This window comes from Leptodactylus fuscus, chromosome 5 (assembly GCF_031893055.1).
Source record: "Leptodactylus fuscus isolate aLepFus1 chromosome 5, aLepFus1.hap2, whole genome shotgun sequence".
NCBI lineage: Eukaryota > Metazoa > Chordata > Amphibia > Anura > Leptodactylidae > Leptodactylus > Leptodactylus fuscus.
This window is the reverse complement of record NC_134269.1, coordinates 44,791,433-44,814,584: the sequence shown is the minus strand read 5'-3', so window position 1 is coordinate 44,814,584 and position 23,152 is coordinate 44,791,433. Positions and strand designations below refer to the sequence as shown.

General features: G+C 43.5%; 1 protein-coding gene and 1 non-coding gene across 2 annotated transcripts in view; one reads left to right on the top strand and one right to left on the bottom strand.

Moving 5' to 3' along the window:
• Positions 1–13,138: 13,138 nt before the first annotated feature.
• TET3 (tet methylcytosine dioxygenase 3) overlaps positions 13,139–23,152 on the top strand; it is an 83,886-nt gene continuing 73,872 nt past the window's right edge. Inside the window, exons 1-2 of the mRNA XM_075273011.1 lie at positions 13,139–13,278; positions 14,362–15,096. Of these exons, the coding sequence (XP_075129112.1) occupies positions 14,758–15,096 (339 nt within the window). The 5' untranslated portion in view covers positions 13,139–13,278; positions 14,362–14,757. The remainder of the gene's footprint in view (positions 13,279–14,361; positions 15,097–23,152) is intronic.
• Positions 15,319–15,390, bottom strand: TRNAE-UUC (transfer RNA glutamic acid (anticodon UUC)). Its single transcript has one exon. It is a non-coding gene; the product is annotated as a tRNA-Glu (tRNA).

The window sequence follows — 23,152 nt, the reverse complement described above, 5'->3', positions numbered from 1 at the left end:
CCCATTGAAGTCAATGGGATTCTGTTTGAAGCACTGGCTCTGACACGTATATACGTGTCAGAATGAGCACAGCGTTACATCATAGGAACGAGCCCTAAATGTGTTATACAGGCATATTCTCTCACTTTATCAGGTCGGGTGCGGAGACACAATCACATGATGGGTTACTTGCAAGGCAACCATATGATGCCTATTGAGTGTTGTGCATGTCTTCTGATTAATGGTTAATAATACATGTATGATACATGCTGGGTGTTAGATGGTGGATTGGGAAAATTTTCCTACCAATTTACAGTTGCATCTCCATTGTCCAATGTCAGATCAGGCAGTAAAGTACTCATGTACTATTTATTAAAAGGGTTGGTCAAATACCCCCATCTACCATCCAGAACAAAGAGCAGCTTTGGAAGGAGTGTTCCTCCATGGATGACTTGGCACACATTACATCAGTGGTCACCAACCAGTATCTCGGGTGCCACATACGGCTCATGCCCCATCTGTATGACTCGCCATGAAAGCCTTCAGTTATGGCCATAAGCGCTGGTTACGATATGACCTATAATGGCAAAATGTAATACATGTCCGAATCTCTTAGAAATGCCACTTTAGATGGTATAATATAGTGGTGTTACAATAAAATATTGGCAATTTTAGAATTTCGTAACTTATTTCTCTCAATTTACTTTTTTTTTTTTACTTGAATGTGGCTTTTGACCACCAGTCATAGTTGAATGTGGCTCATGGTGAACAGAAGGTTGGGGACCTATTCAATACAGGACGTTGAATCAGTTGGATCTATGCAGTGCTTGATTTGTCCTGTGGTGGCGCTGTAGGGGAATAAAACACCTGCTGCAAAATTCTACAGCCTGCTCAGGACACCCTGAGATCAATATATTGTTGTGAATCTAACCAAACACATTGTCTAAGCAGGCCACCCATTTAGGTCACCAAGGGAGGGAACGACCAAAGCCAATGATGGTGTCTGCTGCATCGGTGGCTACTTCATTGTACAATGTCACAAAATGATTCAAATGTAACTTTGTCATTTTATTATTTTTTCTTCCCAGTCATATTCGGGACTGCAGGGATCTCAGGCGGCAGCTTTCATGCTCTGGTGAACATTTTTAATACAGTATAAAGGCAAATAGTTGGATTGAATGATGATGAAATCTACTGGAAAGTCTGCGGCAGGTAATATCCATCCGTGTGAAGGTTCAGTTCACACATATAATCTTTTTCAATTATTAATTTTTAATAAAAAAAGCAAGATGGTGATTCATAATAATACAAAGGATTTGTCTTTTTCATAGAGCTGTATGTAGCCTAATAATATAGCATATATGTAGCATAGTAACATAACATATAAGTAGCACACAAATATTTTGATAAGAACCATTATGGAAGATACTGAAACTGACGGAAGATATTGTAACTAATTCTAGGGTATAAAAGGGGTAGACTGGGACTGAAATGGTCTCCTGCTCATGTAAAAATCAATTTATTTCTGTGCCATCCAACATTTGAGACACATTGACACTGCACTCACTGACGTCAGCAAAACTACACCCCATACCTCCATTGGTGAAAATGTCATTATTGGTCCCCCCAAATTTAACACAGTTAAAGGGGTGTTCCAGTTCCATTTGAGGCTTAAAATAACAATGTAAAATTGCCTCTCCATTTGTCTGGGATATAGTCCAATGTATCCATTCAGATCCCTGGTGTTCCAGACCTTTGGCCTACATGTGAACGATGAGACCAATTGGTGGCCAAGCTGTGATGACTAACCGGTTACTGTCCACTTGACAAACAAAAACGAATTTCCATATAAAACACCAATGGCTATTTTTTTTATGGATATAAAAAATAAATGTAAGTACTGATCAGGGGCGCAATACCGTGTTTTCCCCAAAAATAAGACCTACCCAGAAAATAAAATTCTATAAAATTCTAAAAAAATAAATAAAAAATAAATAAATAAATGAATAAAAAATAATAATAATAAAAAATAAATAAAAATAAAAAATAAAAATTCTAAAAAATAAAATTGTCCAAACAGCTATAATGCAAAAATGGCCTCCACACAGTTTAATATACTCCCCAGAGGGGGTTCACCCAGTATAATGCTCCACAATGGTTCCCCACAGTGCCCCCCAGTATAATGCTCTACAATGGCTCCACAGAGAACAATATGCTCTTGGGAAGCCCCACACAATATAATACATTCCTTAGATGCCCCACACCATATAACAGGCTCCCCACACTACCCCTTCCCCCCAGTATAAAGCTTCATAGTGGCCCAAAGTGTAAATGCTTCCCAGAGGGCCCTCCTAGTATTATGCTCCCCAGTGCTTCATCCCCAGTACAATGCTATGCAGTAGGCCCCACGCAATATAATATGCTCCCCTGAGGGCCCCCTAGTGTAATGCTCTACAATGGTGCCACGCAATATTCCATATTTTTCGGACTATAAGACGCACTTTTTCCCCCCTCAGATTTGGGGGGAAAATAAGGGTGCGTCTTATAGTCCAAATGTGGACTTGAGGAGCGGGGAGGAAGGTCGACCTGCAGGACAGGAGCGTAGCTATGCCGCAGGCCCCGGCACCTATGCCGGCGTCTAACCCTCCCCAGCATCCTGGGGAGGGTTAGACGCCTGTAAGGTGGATGCTTGGTCTGTATTGGCGGCCGCTATACGCGGAGGCCCAAAGCTAATGCCCGCAATCAGAATGCATTCTAATTGCAGGCATAAAAACAGAACCCCCCTTCTCCCCAAAGTGTAAGAAAAAAATATGGCTGGGCCTGACTCCGGGATCCACACTGGTTGTAGGGGAAAGTAGCCTTAGGTTGGCTATGCACTATAACAACCTGTTGGGAAAATATTTGTGTAACAGCTATCTCTTCTCGACTCTTCCTCCCCACCACCACCACCACCAATGTACGCAGGGCTAAGGCTGGGTTCATACTTTCTCCCTGTCTCTGCTCGGGGATTCCGTTCCTCATCCCGCTTTAAAGATGCAGAGAGAAACTCCTGCAACCCCTTGGCAAACCGCTCAGTAGACTTGAGTCAGGGATCTCTAAAAATGGGTGCTCTATGAAGGTATTGGCTTAGGCACTACTGGATTCCTCTGGAGCCAGCTTATTTCTCCTGATGACAAAAGTACTCTTCCCCCATGCACAATGTGTGGTTGTTGGGTGCACCCAATATACACATCTAATATGTATCAGACCATGTAATACATATATGAATAGATCTGCTGGAGTGAGAGCTCCCCTTGCAGTGCAACTTCCATATTGGCTCCTACACGGGGGTTCTGAGTAGGAGACTTGTGATGTCCATATACATGACTAAGGCATACAGTTTGTGATTTGGGTTGTGTTTTTTTGTTTCTTTGTGTGTATATGTAAATACTGGCTATGGTAATGGTGGTACAGCAGATCTTATCACTTGCTGGTGGTTTGTTTTAAGCTACTTGATGGATCCCCTGACCTTTGCACTTCACTGACTTGGGTTTATCTCTGGTGTGATTATCTGCACTCCTCCTCCATTGACAAATCTATCACACCTCACCACCCCCATGTGCTTTCTGGGAGGTAGCGAGATGCACATATTTCTTATTGTGTAATATGGGAAGGCTGAATTTCTTCTAAAATTCTAAAATCTGCTGCACTTTTTCCAGAACATTGATAATAAACTGAGATTTTGGGCATTGTTGCGGCATATCCTTTATACAGAGGAGTACTAGGACTATGTGAGGCATTCAACCCATGAGTGATATTGCAGACATGTCGGTACAGAGGTCTCTAGACAGTCTTTGAAAGAAGCAGTTCTATGGAGACTATTGTGAGGTGTCCAGTCATACAGCTCTAGTGCCCATAGTTACCAGCTTTCCAAATTTGCTGAGATTGTCCCAAATTTTCAGTAAAAATCCTTTTCCAAAAAGGTACTGTGGCTTATAAAACCTGCTCTAAAAGTAGGAGGAGGTCCCAGGTGCGACTATTTTAAAGGAGCTCTATCAGCAAAATCATGCTGATAGAGCCCCACATATGCGTGAATAGCCTTTAAAAAGGCTATTCAGGCACCGGTAAAGTTATATTAAACTACCCCCCAGTTTTAAAATAATACCCTAAAAAACAATGTGATCAACTTACGCATCGTGCACTGTGGGCGGGCATTCAGGTTCCGCCGTCTTCTTCATCCACGCCTCTTCTTCCTGTAATGTCTTCGGGTCCTGTCTTCCTCCGGCTCTCGCGAACTGACATTGCTAAAAAAAAATGGCCTGGGCGCATGCGCAGTAGCATGCTGCTTCTACTACGGCTACTGCGCATGCGCCCAGGCCATTTTTTTTAGCAATGCCAGTTCGCGAGCGCCGGAGGAAGACTGGACCGGAGGACATCGCAGGAAGAGGAGGTGTGGATGAAGAAGACGGCGGACCCTGAATGCCCGCCCACCGTGCACGATGGGTAAGTTGATCACATTCTTTTTTAGGGTATTATTTTAAAACGGGGGGGGGGGGGGGGGATAGTTTCATATAACATTTGCGGTGCCTGAATAGCCTTTTTAAAGGCTATTCACGCATATGTGGGGCTCTATCAGCATGATTTTGCTGATAGAGCCCCTTTAACAACATGAAAGTTCATGTGCTCAGGATCTTAACATGGATCGGTGGTGAATTATCGCTATGTTGTCTCTTGTGATGTCTTAAACCTCCTGCTCTTCTTCTACATACAGAACCTAGTAAGAGAAGTACTCCTGTAGCCTAAGGCCCCACATAGCAAGCCACAGCCAGAAAGTCCCCAGATGCCCTTCATAGTCTATCAGGTATAAAATCCCTCCAAGTAAATTATAATGTTGCCTTTAATAGGACCACAAACTATTATGACCACAAACCAATGAAGCAATGATAATCTTATTTTGATATGCACATTAACCTCACGTGCACTGGGTACGGGCCTGATTTGCCAGACATTGCTCACAGATGGCCACAAGGAATCTCTATGTCCTCTAAAATCGCTGCCCAATGTCAACTCCTTTAGCCATGGTTGCCATGTTCTGCGCCTGCCTGAATCACAGCTCTGTAGGCAACTCTGGCCAAGTGGGCCCTCCTCCTCCTCCGGGGCCCTTGCAGGTTGGTTTGCATTTTTTAACAATGAGCATCTCTGCGTTTTTACCAGTTTGAGGCAGCAAAGCTCTGTTTCCGCTTGTATACACTGTAGTATTACTCGTTTGGGAAGCTCTTTGGGCTTGACAACATACAAGCCTTCCTACCATTATCACTTATACAACTATGAATTTGCAGATAGTCTCTTGCCTTATAAATGTGCTGCCCTGTGCAGAGCTCCCCCTTTTAGCAGGGGGACAGCTGCTACTACAATGTCCTCTTAGTGCAGGGATTATTAGGGCATTGTTATTCGCTGGGGGCCCCTTTCCTGTTATCATACAGCCATGAATGGTCAGTGACTTACAGTAAGATTACCATCACACTGGAACAATTCCATTCTTCTTTTTATCAAGTCCATCACAGGAACTCATTATCTGGTTAAAGCCATATTTTAAGGGCCTGTTAGACGGGGTGAGTATTCTGTGTCATGTAATAAAAGTGCACAATCACTGTGCAATGTGTGGACATTCATACACTATTGCATAAACTGCTCACTTGCCATTGACTTTTTTTTTTTTTTTCCCCCCCAGCTTTCCACCTATAAGGGTGTACACTGGACAAGAAGTGTTAAAAATGAGCACAGATTGGTAACGTAACATATCTACGATGCAATAATTGTATACATATACGTATCCGCAATTCCTCTTCTTTCCTCCTCTCCTGAGGTTTCCAGTACAAATAACTGGCCAATGCTTTTATACATGTGAGGATGGACAAATGTCATAAACGCTGCGACCGATGATAAACCAAGTAGTATTGCGTGATCGTTTCATTTTTACATTTTCATTGTAATTTCTTGCATAATTTTGCTGATTTGCCACTGATTTCATTCTGTAAGGTCTCATGCACACAATTGTAGGTTTCCATATATTAATCCCATTGTGATTATGAGTAGTATACAGACCCACTCTTCTCTATGGCCTTATACAATGTCCCTTGATGAGGCTGCAGGTCGCGGAAGTTTATAACAGATGCAAATGGATGGCCAGCGCGGCACCTCCCATGAGGCGACCTGAAGCGACCGCTTCAGGCGGCGCTATGCCAGGGCCCTAGGGAGGGCGGCATTTTTGCTTACCTAAGCCAGTCCAGAACAAGCTTTCCTGGACTGGCTTAGCGTCACCGAGCGGTGGATTGGGGAGGCCGCTGCTCCAGTGGCCTCCCCTCACGCAGAGAGCAGGTCCTCTCCGTGCCTGCTTTCTGCCTGCTAATGCCACCCTGCCCCCTCACTCTGCCCCGCCCCCTCTGCTCTGCCCCCTCCTCCCGGGGGGGGGGGGGGACAGCTTTCTGTCTTCCACCTCAGGCGGCGAAAAAGGCAGGTTCACCCCTGTGGATGGCTATTGGTTTACATGGAGATCAATGTTTAAAAAAAATAAAAAAAAAGTTAGGCTAAGACATACGTAATAAACAGATTAAAAAACAAACAAACAAAAAAAAAAACTTGATCTCCATGTAAACAGATGGTAAATAAAGTGATATGAATAGAGCCTTACTCTGTCAACTTTACCTTTTTAGGGTGCATGCACACTACGTAACGCCGGGCGTGTATGAGAGCCGTACACGCCGGCATTACAGCAGGGCTGCCGAACACTTCCCATTCACTTCAATGGGAGCGCTCGTAAACGCCGCTGTTACGAGCGCTCCCATTGAAGTGAATGGGAAGTGTTCGGCAGTCTGCCGTAATGCCGGCGTGTACGGCTCTCATACACGCCCGGCGTTACGTAGTGTGCATGCACCCTTATATTTTTTCTACTATCGCAATAGTGTCTTGGGTCTGGTGGCTTTCTTGTCTGACATGACTTCACTACCAGTTGCGTTCAGGGCATAACCAGTCTAGCTGCCTTGGTTACATTACAACCCTATGTATTGCAATGGGACAATACACAGCAACAGTAAAAACTGCACAACAGTGGATTTGGCTATGTGGATTGTAGATGAGACTTCTTAAAATCCTCTTCCACTTTGCTGCTACTGTAAAGCCACAGATCTGATAGTAGAAGACCTATATTGTAGGCATCCCGTGTAGACAAAACATGACTACACAAAGGAGTCAGACAAGTAATCTCTAATTATAGGCCATAGCCTCCAGGTAGATGATGGTCTCCAGCAGTGTCCATATCCCTGGCCTGCAGGCTTATACTCCCGCCATTTTCTTGGTTAGCCCCTACAGTACTTGTAGCACATTTGGAATATTGGAGAAATCAGTTGTCAAAATGAATGATGAAGATGCCATTTATTCAGGTGTGGTAAAGCCATGTCCGCTACTTACGTCATACATAGCTGCATGTCCACAGTAAGAGTTGGTGCTCTGCTATAGTTTGACAAGGGGGCGAACCATTGGGCAGGGCATGACCTTTGTGGCAAACAGATGTCTGGCGGGTAGCAAATGCCTGTTTATTGTTATATCTGTGTCTAGGCAAGCTGGGTGAAAAATTTATCTTTTTTAGTTAGTATCAGACCAGGATGAATTTCCACACACACTAAAGTTTCAGCTTGATGGCCCCCTGGGACAACATTTCTCTGGGCCAGATCACAGCTTGTCCCTTTAACAAAGACAGAGAAAAATTTGGGAATTCAAGTTGATGATAAAATTCAGATCATTGACAAAAGGCCTCAATCTGACCCCTGGATTTATGACCCCTTACATGGACACAATTCATCTCCTCCATCAGACTAATTCCAAATAACTCCTAACCCCCAACACCCCAGTAACCTAAGTTTTATTGCCCCACCTTTATCATACTTACTTATCTCATGAACGTATTGCCTTTGTGTAGCATCTTGCCCATCTTGTGCTGTGTTCTCAGTCACTTATTTGGAAATGCCTGAAGAAGGCGCCCCTGTGCTTTGAAAGCTTCCAAATGTAATTTTTCTGTTTAGGGGTCGTTCACACTACTGTTGGTGACCATCGGTAGTGTCCCCTGCTTTTGCCATTACAAGATTTTAGCAACGGTCACTAGCAAAATTGTAACAAATCTGTTAAAATTGCCATTCATTTCAATGGGATTTTATCTTGATACCATTAGTGTCTGTTTTTCTGTCACGTCTGTTATTTTTTTAATGGACAAAATAAAATCCGACCTGCAGGACTTTTGCATGCGTGAAAAAAAAAACTGTAAATCTGGCAATCTTATTGTTACAGAATTAGGTAGATATGATGGGGAAAGCTTGGTGACAACTAGAGATGAGCGAGTACTGTTCGGATCAGCCGATCCGAACAGCACGCTCGCATAGAAATGAATGGACGTAGCCAGCACGCGGGGGTTAAGCGGCCGGCCGCCGTCAAAGCGGAAGTACCAGGTGCATCCATTCATTTCTATGGAACGTGCTGTTCGGATCGGCTGATCCGAACAGTACTCGCTCATCTCTAGTGACAACCCCTGAGATAAGCCATATAGTAATCATATTGGTTGTCACCCAGATTATCAAGTTTTTGGTTTGGTTATCTATGAATATTACAGCTTTTCTATGCATCAGACCTTAGAATAAACAACAAATTTTGACTTTTCTTTTTACCTGGAAAGGGCATTATACTGTGATCGTTGCCAAGAGGAGAGGCGGACAGAAACAGATGATGTTGCATGCTGTGGTATTGCCTCTATGCACAATAAATTGGAAGAATTTTTATATTTGACTGTAATTGCCCTTTAAGTGATGTGTAGTCTTTGGTGGAATCCCCCTCCAGGACACGCCTAGACGTTCTGCCTCTAGTTAATATTAAGGAATAGGCAGGGCGTTGACTATTTACTGAATGGAAAAGGAAGTAGAGCATCTGAGGACACGGTGATGGCAGAAATTGGCATCCTAAAACCACCTCACGCTGACTTTGATATGTCCCCTCAATGGTGAACGTGGCGGTCTGAATTACTGTGTTGCTGGTCACTTTCCAGATGTGTAATAATTAATTGTAGAAGGTTTTATAGACTTGGTTATACAATAATGCAGTGAAAATAGGTCAGATCCGACCGATCTGTCAATGGAGTCCTCCTAGGTTCCCATGGTAATATAGAGCCGCTTTATGGCCTCACATCACGCTGAAGTTCCTGAGATGTTTGAGCCAAGACGTGTGAGATGTCTGAGGAATTAACACCTTGTGTCATCTTCACTTGTGTGGGAGCGGAGCAGTGGTCCGCTATGGCTCACGTATTCTGTTTCTGCTAATATCCGCCTCACAGTCCTGTTCTAATGGTTACAAATAATTGTACGAGAACGTTTACTCCGCGATAAGATAGGGACAATTCCTTTAACCCCTTAAGGATACAGGCATGGCTCTGCTCAGTATTTAGCTGCAAAAGCTGAATAGTGAACAACTTTCTAAGCCGCAATGCACCAAGAGTTCACCATGATGAGTCGATATTTGATTTTGCTTTATAGGAAACAGTCTTCTTCTATACCTTCTTAGGCATAGGGACTCGTACAAAAAAGGACTGTTTGCATTTTTGTTTTCTTTTGTGGGACTCGGTAGTCGCCAGAATGAATTCAGTACAAGGAGAGTATTTCGCTGGAAGACAAGGACTCCTAGCAATGATGGCATAGATGACTCTAATACTAGATATCGGACTCCTCATAGTGTTAGACCAGTAAATACGGATGAATGAGATGTAAGACCAACGAACAAATTACACGCAGTTTTATTATAGAACCCCCTCCCCGATATTCATCCAAATATTCTGCAGAGTTTACCTCCTATCTTCCTATTTTGAATTGAATTCCCTCTCAACTCCCACCATTTAGCTAGGCCTCGGCCTACGTTTCCACACCAGTCTGATCCCCTCTTGTTTTGCATTTGAAACTCCTATGCAACGCTATTTAATGTCCATGTGTCTTAGGGGTTGGTGGGCTTTTTATAGTGAGGAACAAGGACTAGGTAGACCTGGGTAAATGTGTGGAATAAATGACTATAATAATATAATACAGATGATTAAACACTGATAGTAATGTGTTTCTATAGAGGTGAAACATGAAGCTCCTGGGCCCTAATGCAAAGGCCCCCCGACTATGATGTATTATTATATGAAATGTTCTAAATGGATTGCAACGCTCCATGTGTGGCCTGATAATTCCGACTGTGATAATGGATGATTATTCTCATCGCTACAACATCATTCAGTGTATGGCTTGCATCTCTATGGGATATATCAGGGGTGGGTTGGATGGGGAAATATTTTTGTGTAATGTACCCATAGGTGGTGTAAGTGGGGGGCATAGACCTTTCCTACAAACCTAAAGTACAGATCTGCCTGTATTATTACTCTGTGCATGGGGCAACTAATGAAATGCATCATGGAGAGGTAGGTTTGTCATTCAGGTGTCTGGGACAGCTGGGTAGTACTCGGCAAAAATTGTTTCGGGGGAAAAAATAAAAACCTTATAACTAATGGAGGGGAGATTTTTTTTTTCCTCCCTCCATTTGGTGCTTAATTTATTGAGATTGGGTTTCACAGCCAGGTATGGCCAGCGCATGGATCCATAGAATATAATGGATCTATTCACATGGTCCGTATGGCCGATCTGTTAAATAGAACATGCCACATATTGGGCTATCTTCACAGATACCTGAAAAGAGTCTATGAAGTATCGGTGAAAACAGATTATTCTCGGATGTTCGTTCATATGAATGAGCTCTTAAGGGTAGAAGTAGGGAAGCAGACCAAAATCCATAGGGAATTCCTTTCAGTCTTGTCCCGTTGGACAGTGAATTCCTCTGGACTATTGTGTGGTATATGGTGATGTATACAGGGAGACCACTTACACAATGCACTCGTGCTACATTGCAATGCCTGAGGTATAGTCTACTACATTGTGTTACTAGGAGGAGCCGTATAGAAAGGGTTTTAAAGGGGTCAGAGCAACTCTGCACAGGTAAGTCTGTAGAGTGTGTGTATGTGTGTGTGTATGTGTATATATATATATATATATATATATATATATATATATATATATACCTCCACAGTGTGTTGTCGCATTCACTGAAAATGCTTCAAAGGGTGTAAAGTTTTTAGCCTTTTAACACAACAGCTGACTCCATTTACATATTGTATGTGTCTGTATGGGGGAGAGGTGTTTACATGTGTCCCATTCACCCAGGTCTCTCTATAGACAATAGATGGATCCCACCAGGAATGGCCTTAGGGGTGGTCATTGTATGTGGGTATCATTTAATTCGCATTTGTATGGAAGCATTTAGTCAATGTGTATGGCCAAAATAAAGGCCATTAAAGGTTAGAAAGTCCTAGACTACCCCACCTCTGCCCTAGTATTACAATGCACTGACATGTACGTGAATGGGGATGAACTACAATAACAGACACAGATCTTTCTCTTATCTTAAATACTCCTTTTACCTTAGAAGACATCTTATCTTCATTTCTTCTACAGATGCTAAATCCTCTTAGATTCTTCATATAGATATCCAGAACTATGCATGGTGCTGATAATAAAATAATAAAGTTGGCCATAGGCGAGTGTTATCAGCTATATAATGGGTTTTGGTTCACAGCCATCAACCCCAAACCTCTGATGTGTTCCAATGAGCAGACTGTGCAGATTATTATATTTGTTACTCTTAAACACAAAAACGCAGTATATACTGACCTCTATGTAAACGGGTGGCCGTCTGTTTGCATCAGTTTTTTGCATTCATTACGCAGATGCAAAAAACTGGTGTAAAAACAGATGTGAATAGACCCTTGTATAGCACCAACATATTCTGCAGTGCTTTAGACATTGTCACGAGGAAGCTATACATTTAACAAGGATCTTTCATGTCCTTGGACACATGTGGTTTTATATACCAATAGAAAGCAGACATCAGCGCACTGTTGGCTTCCCCATTATGTGCCCCTGGGGAAGAGCTATTGGTGCCGTTACCGATAGCTCTTCACTGTCAGAAGGGCGTTTCTGACAGTCTGTGAGGAACGCCCCACCTGCCAGTAGTGTCCATAGAAATGCATGGAAAAAGGAATCCAGCTCCACTCCACTTCCATAAAATGTAACTTTTATTGCATCAACTTAAAAAATCCATGAAGGATGCAAACAATAACTGATGTCACAGTAGGTCCATGACAATAAAAGGGAAAGAGCTGACGCGTTTCGAGGTAGAGAAAAGGACCTCTTAGTCGTAGCCACTGACACTGAGCAGTGAGGAATGCCCCCTCTGACAGTACAGAGCTATGGACGCTACTGGCAGGTGGGGAGCTCCTCACAGACTGTCAGAAACGCCCTTCTGACAGTGAAGGCAGATGTGCAGGAGGACATGAAAGGTTCTCTTTAAGAGGATATCCTAGTAATGGAGGGAGCAATAATAAGGGCATCAACTGCAACTAAATCTCAGTACCAACCAATCAAATCCATTCCACATACATTGCATTGGTTGTAGCAATCCAAAGGTTTAAGAATTTATGATGCATATAAGATATATAATGTGTGTATATATATATCAAATGTACAGCACCATGGAATTAATGGCGCTCTAAAAATGCATATTGTATATGTATATATCTTATGTATATATGTTATATGTGTGTGTATATATTTATATACACAGGATTTGTATACATAATAGGTACATGCATTGAAATATATATATATATTTCAATGCATGCATGAAATATATATATTTCAATGCATGCATGAAATATATATATTTCAATGCATGTACCTACTATGTTTCTGATAGATCTCTTGCATTGTTAATACACAGGGTTTCGAGGATCCTTGTTCCCTGACCATTAGGTTGCCTGTGGCTAATCCTTTGTATCCATGGCCACCATAGTCACTGTATAGCTCTCCCTGGTGCAGTAGTGCAGTCTGCCTATTCCACCACATATGTCTAGGTTCCCCTGTGTTGTGGTAGAAATCTCAGTTCTCTTCCCCCCCATTCTGTCTGTGTTGTCAGCACCTGCTCCCTCCCTCTTGCCTGTGACCCCCCACCCTCCTCCTCCTCCTCCTTCTTCTCTTCTGTCTCTGCTCCTGATCCTGTCTCTACTCCACTTCGTATCTTTGTGTTTCTCAGTCACTTCCCTTTTGTTTGCTCCACATCTGTGCCCCTGAGCTTCTCCCTTCCCCCTCCTCCTGGTCGTCCTCCCGGCTTGCTGAAGGCTCAGAGAGGGGCACACACAAGGTGAGTGAGGCTGCCATGCACCGGCTGTGGGTGTCATGTGCCATCAGAGCTGCCTAGTGACGGGCTCTGCTTGTCTCTTCTGTCTCCCTCTGACTACAGCAGTGGGTTTGTGTCTGTGTAGTTGCAGAATTGCTAGTGATCTGCTGCTTGTGCACTGGGTTACATGGTGGTTCTTGCATTTCTGCAAAGGCTCAGCAGTGTAAATGTATCAATGCAAGGATCAGAGACCGCATGTGTGTGCATTACTGTGTGCATTACTGTGTGCATTACTGGGAATATTCCTGACACCTTGGCTATAGTAGATACTGGTGCCCCCTTGATCTGTGTTCCCACACGTGGGTCCCCCATGTCACTTGGATATAGTGTGCAGGAACCCTTCCATGCATTGCCTTTTTTTTTCCTTGGGGGGGGATTGCATTGCACTATAGCTTGGGGGTCCCCTTATGTGCACTGCAGGGTAAGGGGGACCACTTGTACTGGGGTGCATGGCTTGTATGCAGGTTCTACGGACAAGAGGGGGATTCTAGGGGGGTGTCGTTTTCCCTGCACATAGTGGGAGGGGGTCTCTTTGTTGGAGGGGGTGGGGGAGGGCCGACGTACCGGTACAGTCCCAGCTCCAGGCACAGAACAAAGAATTGCAGAGAGCTGTGTCCTGTCACTATAATGAGCCATTAACACTCCCTATGTGTCTGTGTGCTGGGGCCTTGTTGTGTGCTGCTGGTTGTGGTATGTGTATATACTAGACAATTCTGTATACTTTGTGTTTATGTATAGACAAAGTTTGTGTAGTGTGCTGGGAACTTTGTGTATGCTGTGGATCTGCTAAATGTTTATAAATTTCTTGTGTGTTGCTGTTTCCAGTTGTATGTATTGCTACATTGTTGCACTGTTTACATTGTTACATTGCATAGTAATAGAAGTTAAAGGTACAGGGTCACCAATGTCATTCCTAAATGGTGCTGAATGGACAGTATGACCAATGTTGGTGGTGCAAAAATCCGTTCTGCAAGTAAAGTTGGGACCAGATCCAGTTTGAGGGCCCTTTTTTTGTTTCGATTGTGTGACATATCCCTCTTTTTGTAGGAAAAGTTTCCAGAAGTGTTGTGCACCCTCATCCTGGCGGATCACTAGAGCGTAGTGTTTTCAACTGCTTGAGTCACGATGAGCTGTCAGGGGGGAAAGGGGAATCTCCAGAAGACACGCTTGCGCTTACGTATAATATGTCCGCTAGCCTGGGAAAAGAAGAATTTGGGTTACTAGAAAGGTATTCTCGTTGACAAAACCATCTACGTGGAGGTTTGCATCCAAATGAAGGGACGTAAACTGTGGATCACTTGTAAAAGTTTGCTAACTTTGGTTCACAGGACTAGATAACATTTACCGCCGACCCCAAACATCGTAGCCACATGCCTTTGGCAAAACCATTGTCTTAAAGGTTCTGAGGCTTTTCGGGGAAAAAAAAATTGGCTATTTTTAGAGATGATGGAGACCCAGCATGCCCCATTGACTCATATGGGGGCTCAAGATGTTTATGACTTCTGTGACGATGGGGAATCCCTTGGGAGGCTGAAGCCGGTGGAATTGCCAGTGGAGCCAGTGGTTGGTGGTGGCGTGGGAAGCGGTGGCAGTAATATGGAAGTTGTGGAGCAGCCCCTCAAAAAACGAAAGAGATGTGGGGTCTGTGAACCATGTCTGAGAAAGGAACCTTGTGGAGAGTGTTACAACTGTGTGAACCGGAGTACCAGCCACCAGATATGCAAGAAGAGAAAATGCGAACATCTGAAGAAGAGGCGAGTGGTACCGCTAAAAGCAGCCGAGGTGAGCGGGTTCAGGCTCTTTATATTCTTCTTTTCAGTGCCGGTCATTGGTTGCTATGTAGCTGTGCATTAGTATGGGTTATGCGTTTCTTGATCCCGCTGAGTGTGAGCAATCCGTAGCGTTGACCCAGATTTGCAGAAGGTTACTATTTACAGATCTAATCAATTATATGGTAGCAAAATCAAATCTTATTTCTTTTTAAGAGATCTGCAAAAACAGTTGTTCCCATACCGGGAGTCGAACCCGGGCCGCCTGGGTGAAAACCAGGAATCCTAACCGCTAGACCATATGGGAGCACGTTGCCAAGCTTCTGCCGTCTCAGCCTGAAATACACATTGCTGTGATCGATACTCTGGGGACTGTTCGACGTTACATTTCGGTGCACCAGTAGAACAGGGTTAAATGTCACTGTTACAGAAGAACTGCAGATATCCTGTCAGGCTCGCTTCTGATACACGGTTTTCAGCTGATGGCGCTTGCCTCTCATTGGTTCGTTGCGATTTGTGGGAGGGGTTTAAATCACTGGGGTTCATGTTAAAGTTCAGGGAAGTTCCTCTTGACACCTACAGTTTTCTGTGATTCCGCCTGAGCGTTTTCCTTCTATGTAGAAATTCTGAGGACTGTTGGGAATTTGGACTCCTTGTATATGTTCAGAGCTGCGCGTTTCGGGGCATTTTCTGTGTTGCCCTTGCTGATATTAAGATCTCTATAGTATTTATCCATGTGCTGGGAACGCTCGTGACAGATTTGTATGGTTATAATGGTGTATTGACTGTGGACTCTTGGGCTTGGATTACACGGCCATCCACCCCCCTTCCAAATTGGATAGATGTCAGATCTGTCCAATGTATATACAGATACTTTTCAGGATGGAAACGGAATTCTATTTTGGCGTGTTGGACTCCATAACATCTGGCAAATTTGAGACACATTCACTAGCTCAGACTCCAGCTAGACATTGATGCTACTATATAAAATGAATTGTATATAAATCCGTCCAGACCTTGGCTCAGGCCAGATATGGCTCCTCTGTGTTACGACTATGATGGTGGCAGTAATGTATGGAATAGATAGACTCTAGCTCCCTCTATAGGGTGTGTAGATTTAGACACGATTGGTAGTGTGATGTTATCTCCTCCTATACAGGAGATTTGGCATATGTTGGCGCTATGAGAGTAGATAATGAATACCGTCCAGGTTCAAAGGAACTACAACTCCCATTATACCAGGCTCGGGCATGGTGGTGGCCTATGTTTGCTTGAAGTACTTCAGAGGAAAATGAGTTTTTGTGTAATTTGTAGTGTAAATCCCTCTGACATGGCCCTACTTGCTACTGATCTGCCCTGCTATTTGCTGTTATCTCCCAGCAGGGTCATAAATTGTCTTCCATGGGTGGTATAGGGGTGTGTGAAATAGGCTTTTCCCTCTCATAGCTTGACACTCACTCAACCGTATCAATACGTTTATGGCACCTATTAGTACCTGTCCTTTTTCCTGCGCCCGGCTGCCTGAATAGTGGCAAACACCCTACCAAAGAATTACATGCCAGGCCTCCCTTTTGTGTTTGGGGTTGTAAGAGAGCGTGCGTCACCCTCCCCCGCTCCTTCCCCCTCCTTCTGCTCCTCCATCTTCCCCCGCCTCACAGGGAATGAATCTTGACGTGTGGTATAGGCAAGCATATCCTATGGCTGCCAGCTGGGTTTTTAAACTCCCCACCCCCACTGCAAGCCACATACTGCTCCTATTGTGTAGCCTGTTTAGTCCTCTTTCTTCTGCAGCATTATGTTCAGGATCTGGCTGGATCACGAAAAACACTGAAACCATCCCAGTCTGCACAGGGTTCTGGTTTTCGGTGATGGCTGACTGCAGCTGTTTGCCCTTTTGCCCCCTAGACCATGATAATTGTTGATATATACCTGTGCCAACTGCAAGGCGGGTGAAGATTTTTGGTTCTGGACATCAGTTCGATCTTTATCATCAATAAAGTAATTCTTACAGAATCCTGTTTAGCTGTGTATTCCAGGGATCTGCCAAACAATTCCGACCTTGTTTGTTCTGCTTTGTCGTTCCTGTTTTAAGACTCGCTTGGGGTGACCAAGACCCTGACATCAGGACCATATTCTTCTCTACGTGCTTCAATATGTTTCAGGATGGCGCGATCAGCATCCATGGTGCTCGTACTCTTCAATTGCCACTTTTTGGCGTTGTTCTCCATGGTTTGGAAATCCGTAGCCTATTGCAGTTAGTCAGTGATCATACTTCCGCCTCCATGCGCGTATCGGCGTCTTTTAATCCCGTTTCTATGTTTTCCATGAATGGAGTATGTTTTTAGCTGTGATATTCGCCGCTTTCCCATCATCCGACCCTACGCTGCTGCATAACTGAACCAGCAGCTATGACTCATAAGCCTTCTAATAGCAATGTCCTCGAGTTACCTTCCAGGGCAGTTTTCTGCCTTGGCCCACTAGGTTACGCTGTGGGAAACTCGCTACGTTGTGAATAAGGAAGTAGTTTCCTCTTCATTGTGCCACCGATCTGTCCCTACTGTTTAGTTTCGTCTCCCGAGGAGACGGCTTACGGAATATTTAGGAAGTCCGAGAAAGCATCTCCCCCATTTCTGCGGCTCTCGAAGTGCGTGTTTGGTCTTAATATGACTTTATCTTCTATTCATTTTTCCAGTTCAGTATGAGACGGGTCACAGGAGTAGATGGGAAAGGAGCCTACCATTCAATGTGGGTTACTGGCCTGACACTAACACCAGCCATGAGAAATTATTATTTTTTGGTTATATAGCTTACCAACTGAACACTTTTTTTGATCTGACAGCTGTTTTTCCAGACCCTTCCATCCACATGCATACTTGTGTACTTAACTGGCATAGGGATCTGGCCAGACATCTAACTATGGGCTTATCTCCTCTGAGGACAAAGAATCGAGCCATCAGTGATAAGTCAGGGCACCATCATCGTGTTGCCATAACTGGTTTGGCGACATTCATTGAATGTGTGTGGCCACCTTAAGAACCAGAGTGTATTAGCTATAGGGGATGCAGTGGTAACCATCACACGTGGGACCATGGGGTCCCTTTCACGTGTAAGACGCCAATATTATAAGTGGTACATCGTAGGTGGGGGGCCTATTACAGGTTTGCCTCCCAGTTACTGGTAGAGAAGTTTCATATATATTTATGACAAATAATATTAAATCTAGACATTGTTCATGCCGGTGACGAGGCTTCGGTTAGAATACCTAGTATAACAGAAGGCTGTTCTTGACTTATGAAATAATACAATAGAAACCTAAGGGAATGGAAGCTCGCCAACTTACATTGTATTGTATCTTTGCCAAGCATGCAGTTGTTCACAATAGGAACAGGGTAGTAATTCACAGCCAAACTCCTCCGGTGGTTTATTTCCCCATGAAAATATTATATAGCGCCAACATATTCTGCAGCACATATAGTAGATGGTGGATGAAGACATCGGTCCATAAAGTCCAACCTATAACCCTACAGTCCCTTACAGTGTTGAAGAAGGCAAAAAAAAAAACCATGAGGCTTATGCCATTTGGCCCATTTCAGGGGGGAAAAATTCCTTCCCGACTCGAATCTGGCAGTCAGTATAAAAACATTACAGACCTGATCACTTATTGTTCCAAGTAGGGCTCGAAATCTAAATTCCTTGTCAGTATCCTTGTAGATCTTGTCTTTGGTTGGATTCAAACCCAGGACTCCACGCGGCAAAGCAAAATTGCTAATCTCTGAGCTACTGTGTTTACTCACTGTACTTTACTACCTTCTCCTGACAATTGGTGTCTAGAAGATCCAGGAGGCCCCCAGGCATATTAGATGTCTTTGGCTAGCTTTACCCTCTAACCTAATACCATGGTAATCTTCCCGTCCCCTGTATATACCTCCATGTTTAACCCTCCTTCCTCCCCAGGGCATAAATGACCAATATCTGTGTTAGCTTTTCCATTATTTATGCATTGACTTTAATGGATGGAAAACCTCTGTTTTTCCACGTGAGGTTTTTCCATTATTTTAACAGTGAAACTTATGGAAAACTGAATGGAAAAAGGTAATTTTTTTGACATCTGTTGTCTCATTGATTTCAGTTCTACAAAGCTGGGTTAAACGGTGGACGTTTGCACCAGCCATAAGAAATTGTGTGCGCGTTGTAACATTTCCGCTCTATATGTGCAACCTGTCCATATAGTATATCATGTGACCACTTATTGGAAGCTATGGCTCTATGTGAATACATTGGGAGTAAAGGATTTCTAGTAATGTGTTTCAGTAGCTATGTAGGCTTAATATTCCCTAAAACATGTCAGACTTTCACTCTATTGTGTATCCATCTTAAAAGTTGTCAATGGGTTAGAGAATCTCCCATTTTCCCCTCCTGCATTGTTTCTGCATTCACTAGTTTCCCTCCTAGATTGCTTAGTTAAAAGAACAAATAGATGTTTGCCTTTACTGATGGTAATAAAGGCAGTTTTTGGGGTCTTTTTAGATTGTAGGACTCTACTAGTGCTGCATAGCGTTACCTTCAGAGTAGTGTAACAACCAGGACAATGGCCTCATTGTGTGCTGTGTTGGTGGAGGGGCAAGCAGATGACTTGCTGTGTGATGCACGTGGTGGGATTGTGAAGAAGATGCTGCAGAACGGCAATGCCCTTCCAATCTTTTTTTATGTGCATTGAGCATTGTCATTGTCTGTTTACTCTGTATACAAAGTGGAAATGAAATACTACTACCCTTCTAGTGACACATAGTTGTGTGCATGCTGGAGGTGCAGTTCTCTTTTTGATCAGGTTACATTTCAATGCTAAGGGTCTGGTTACGTCATGCTATGTCCACATGTTGGATGGATGTCTGGAGTGAGCGCAAATGTATACTTGTATGCCACTGTATAACCATACGCGGGCCATTGGTCACATTGTTTTGTTGTCTCCCTCTCTATGGGAAATAAATGTCTACTGTGCTTTAATATAACCTAAAAAAATCCTGCCTGGCTAAGGCTAAGAGGACACGTTGCCCTCTGCTCTGTGAATGGGTCCTTTGGCTATGGTTTGGTGTAGGCACGGGGCGTTTTCTCTGTGTGTATTCACTTAGACACATCCTAGCAGGGATAGCCATCTCAGAACCTCAGACTATGACCCAGAGTAGCCCATTGTATTATATGGATAGTCTTTTGTCAGAATACCCATCATGTAATGCTACATTTTCCCCTGCGGGGAAGTCTCTGAACCCACAGTGATCAGCTTTCAGAAAATCTGATCTTGACTCCTTCCAACCCATCTTAATGATGTGTTTGGTTATATGAGAACATGTAAGCAGTAATAAATGGTGGTCATACACGTTATATGTTCAACTAAACTCACCGAATTTGGTGGGTTGGATTTATGGTCATCTAGTGGCCACCTTTTTCTGCAGTCTATCATCCACTATATAGACTACAGTACATGGTTGTTCATAGCTTGCAGATGGGAGCCCAAGCTTACCAGAGTGAATAAAATGGGGAAACTACTCTTTACTACTCTTAAGCTCGTTGTATTTTTCCTATGAACTTTAAATGGTTCTGACTTGACTTCTGAAGATCAGGAGGAATTGTGAACATCCCAAAGCTGAACATCTGTTTCCTTTTACGTAATATAATATAAACTCTCTGCCACAGGCTCCGTGTTTTGGAAGTGGCTCAATATTGCTTGGACTTGGGTGTAGTCATGAGTGAAGGTGCTGAATTACCTCCTAAGGTTGTGAAGTGATACTTGGCAAATGTTCACCCATTTTCCTAGTTTGTAGTCCCCTCAGTCAGTTAACATTTTGGAAATGGTGCACAGGAATGGTGTTGGACCTCCAAACCTTGATGAAAATATCTGGCCGAGATGAAGGGGTGAGGATAGAAATGCAATTTCAGCAGTAGGCTCCTCTATTTTACATGGTTTATCAGACAATCTATTAATGTCTCAACACCAACAAAAAGAAAGGCTTGACTTGTAGCTTCCTGACCTACAACTTGTACGTTGCTTCTACAAAAACAAGCTATAATTGTGATGTTCCTTTAGTAAGCAGAAAGGTGAAGGAGGCAGATCCCGGTGTGTGCAGTATTTAGCTTTGACTGTGTATGGCTGCAGGAGGATTAATGGTGGTCCTGGCCCACTTACGTGATGGCGTGATTGAATTACGCACTTGTATACTCATTCTTAATGTTCTTCCCTAGTCCTGAGATTGAGCTGCCAGAGCACGCTTCTTGGTTTGGACTTTGTGAAAGGTGTCCTCACCATCTTGCCAGCCAAAAAAGTGGATTGGCTGAGCAGTGAAGGACTTCCAAAGCTTTACCTAGAATGCCTGCTTCGGAAAGTCTCTGGGAAGGCGTCACCCAGCAGCCAGTGGTGGCAGAAGAAAAACTCAGGAAACTGAAAACAGAGCAGTGGCATACCAGGCAGTGGGCTCATCCAGTTTTAAGCAGGCCTTACATGAATTGGGGTGGGGGGCACTTGGGTATCAGATGTGTTTTGCTCACCTCATATACTGAATCTGTAACTATGCTTCTAAGTAGTAGGGTAGTAAGAATTACGATTGCTATGTGGCCTAACATCCTAGTAGTTACTGACCATAGGGCTTGACAGTTTATCGGAGCAAAAGATAGATGCCAAAATTACACATTTTCCATGTCCTGGTCAGCTGTGGTCATGTTGGAGCATAGCTTTGTGGTTACTTATGTCCCCTACGCATGGTAACAAAAACTTCTTTTCCATTGAGCATATGTTGAAAGAAAACTCGGAACTAGTTGTGATTTTTTTATTTTTATTTTTGGTTAAAACTGTTTCTGATGGGATCCGCTATCTTCAGCACTACGACCGACAGTGCGCAGAACGTTTTAGGATGCCGGAATTGATTTCCTCTGCATGATCATCATGTTTGCAGGCTCCGACAGTAATAACCTCACTACGCTGCTCAGTGCGGGTGTCAGAGTGGCATGCAACGGGAAGTGTTCCAGTGGAGGATGGCCGACTAAGATTTTGAGCACATGGCTAATTAGCGTAGAGAATAAAGCAGGCGCTGCTCCTCGTGGATTCCACGGGGAAACTTTGTCCTCTGACACCAGCCTAAATAAAGCACACAGCAGGTTTTTGGAACAGCAAGAGTTAAGCAACCACTCTAGTAGGCCGCGTGCATGGCTTGCGACATTTCTATCCGAGCTTGAAGCTTTATTTCGAAACACTTCTGGCTTTACTTTCCATAGTTGACCAATGCCAAGCTCATAAGAATGAGGAATGAAAGCTAAAACGTGATATAACTTTCATCTAGAGAGATTTTTTTCAGTTCCTGTCAGTTGTAAGAAAACAGCCATGTTTAACGTATAGCATTATGGAAGCTTATTCCCTTGGGGGGTTTCTAACAACGGATCCATTCATCAATGTGTCATTGTCTCGTGTTACTCCAAATGGAGTTAATGAGTCTTTTTAAGTAATGTTAACATTTGCAGCCAAGTTAAGCGGTGGAACCAATGGAAAACATCTTTGCATGGCACACAGTATGCTACGCTACTGGCAAATATCTTGGAAAGAAGGCTTTGGGATATTACTGGGTCCTGTCATTGTAAACTTTTTACTGGTCTATTGGAGATGCCTACTGAAACTGTGCTGCTTAAGGGAAACCTTGCATGTGATTTTTGGTTTCCTAGCTGAGAACAGAATGTAATAAAAGGGAGAGAATCTGAGCTCTGTGTTGTATAGATTTATATGACTTTATGAGTGAAAAGTAACAGGACTCCTAGTAGAGAAAGTGAGAGTCCTGCTTATCGGGCCTGCATAGTCATTAGTGGCTGGCTGTGTATAGAGATGAATGAACAGTGAAATATTCGAGATTCGATGTTCGTTTCGAGTAGAGCCTCAATATTCGACTACTCGATCGAATGTCGGATCCCATTATAGTCTATGGGAAAAAATGCTTGTTTCAGGGGAAACCACTGTTCGACTAAAGGAGAGTCACCAAGTCCACGAGTAGCAGGAGGAGAGTGTTTAGGAGGAGCACTGTGCTGTTAAAGCG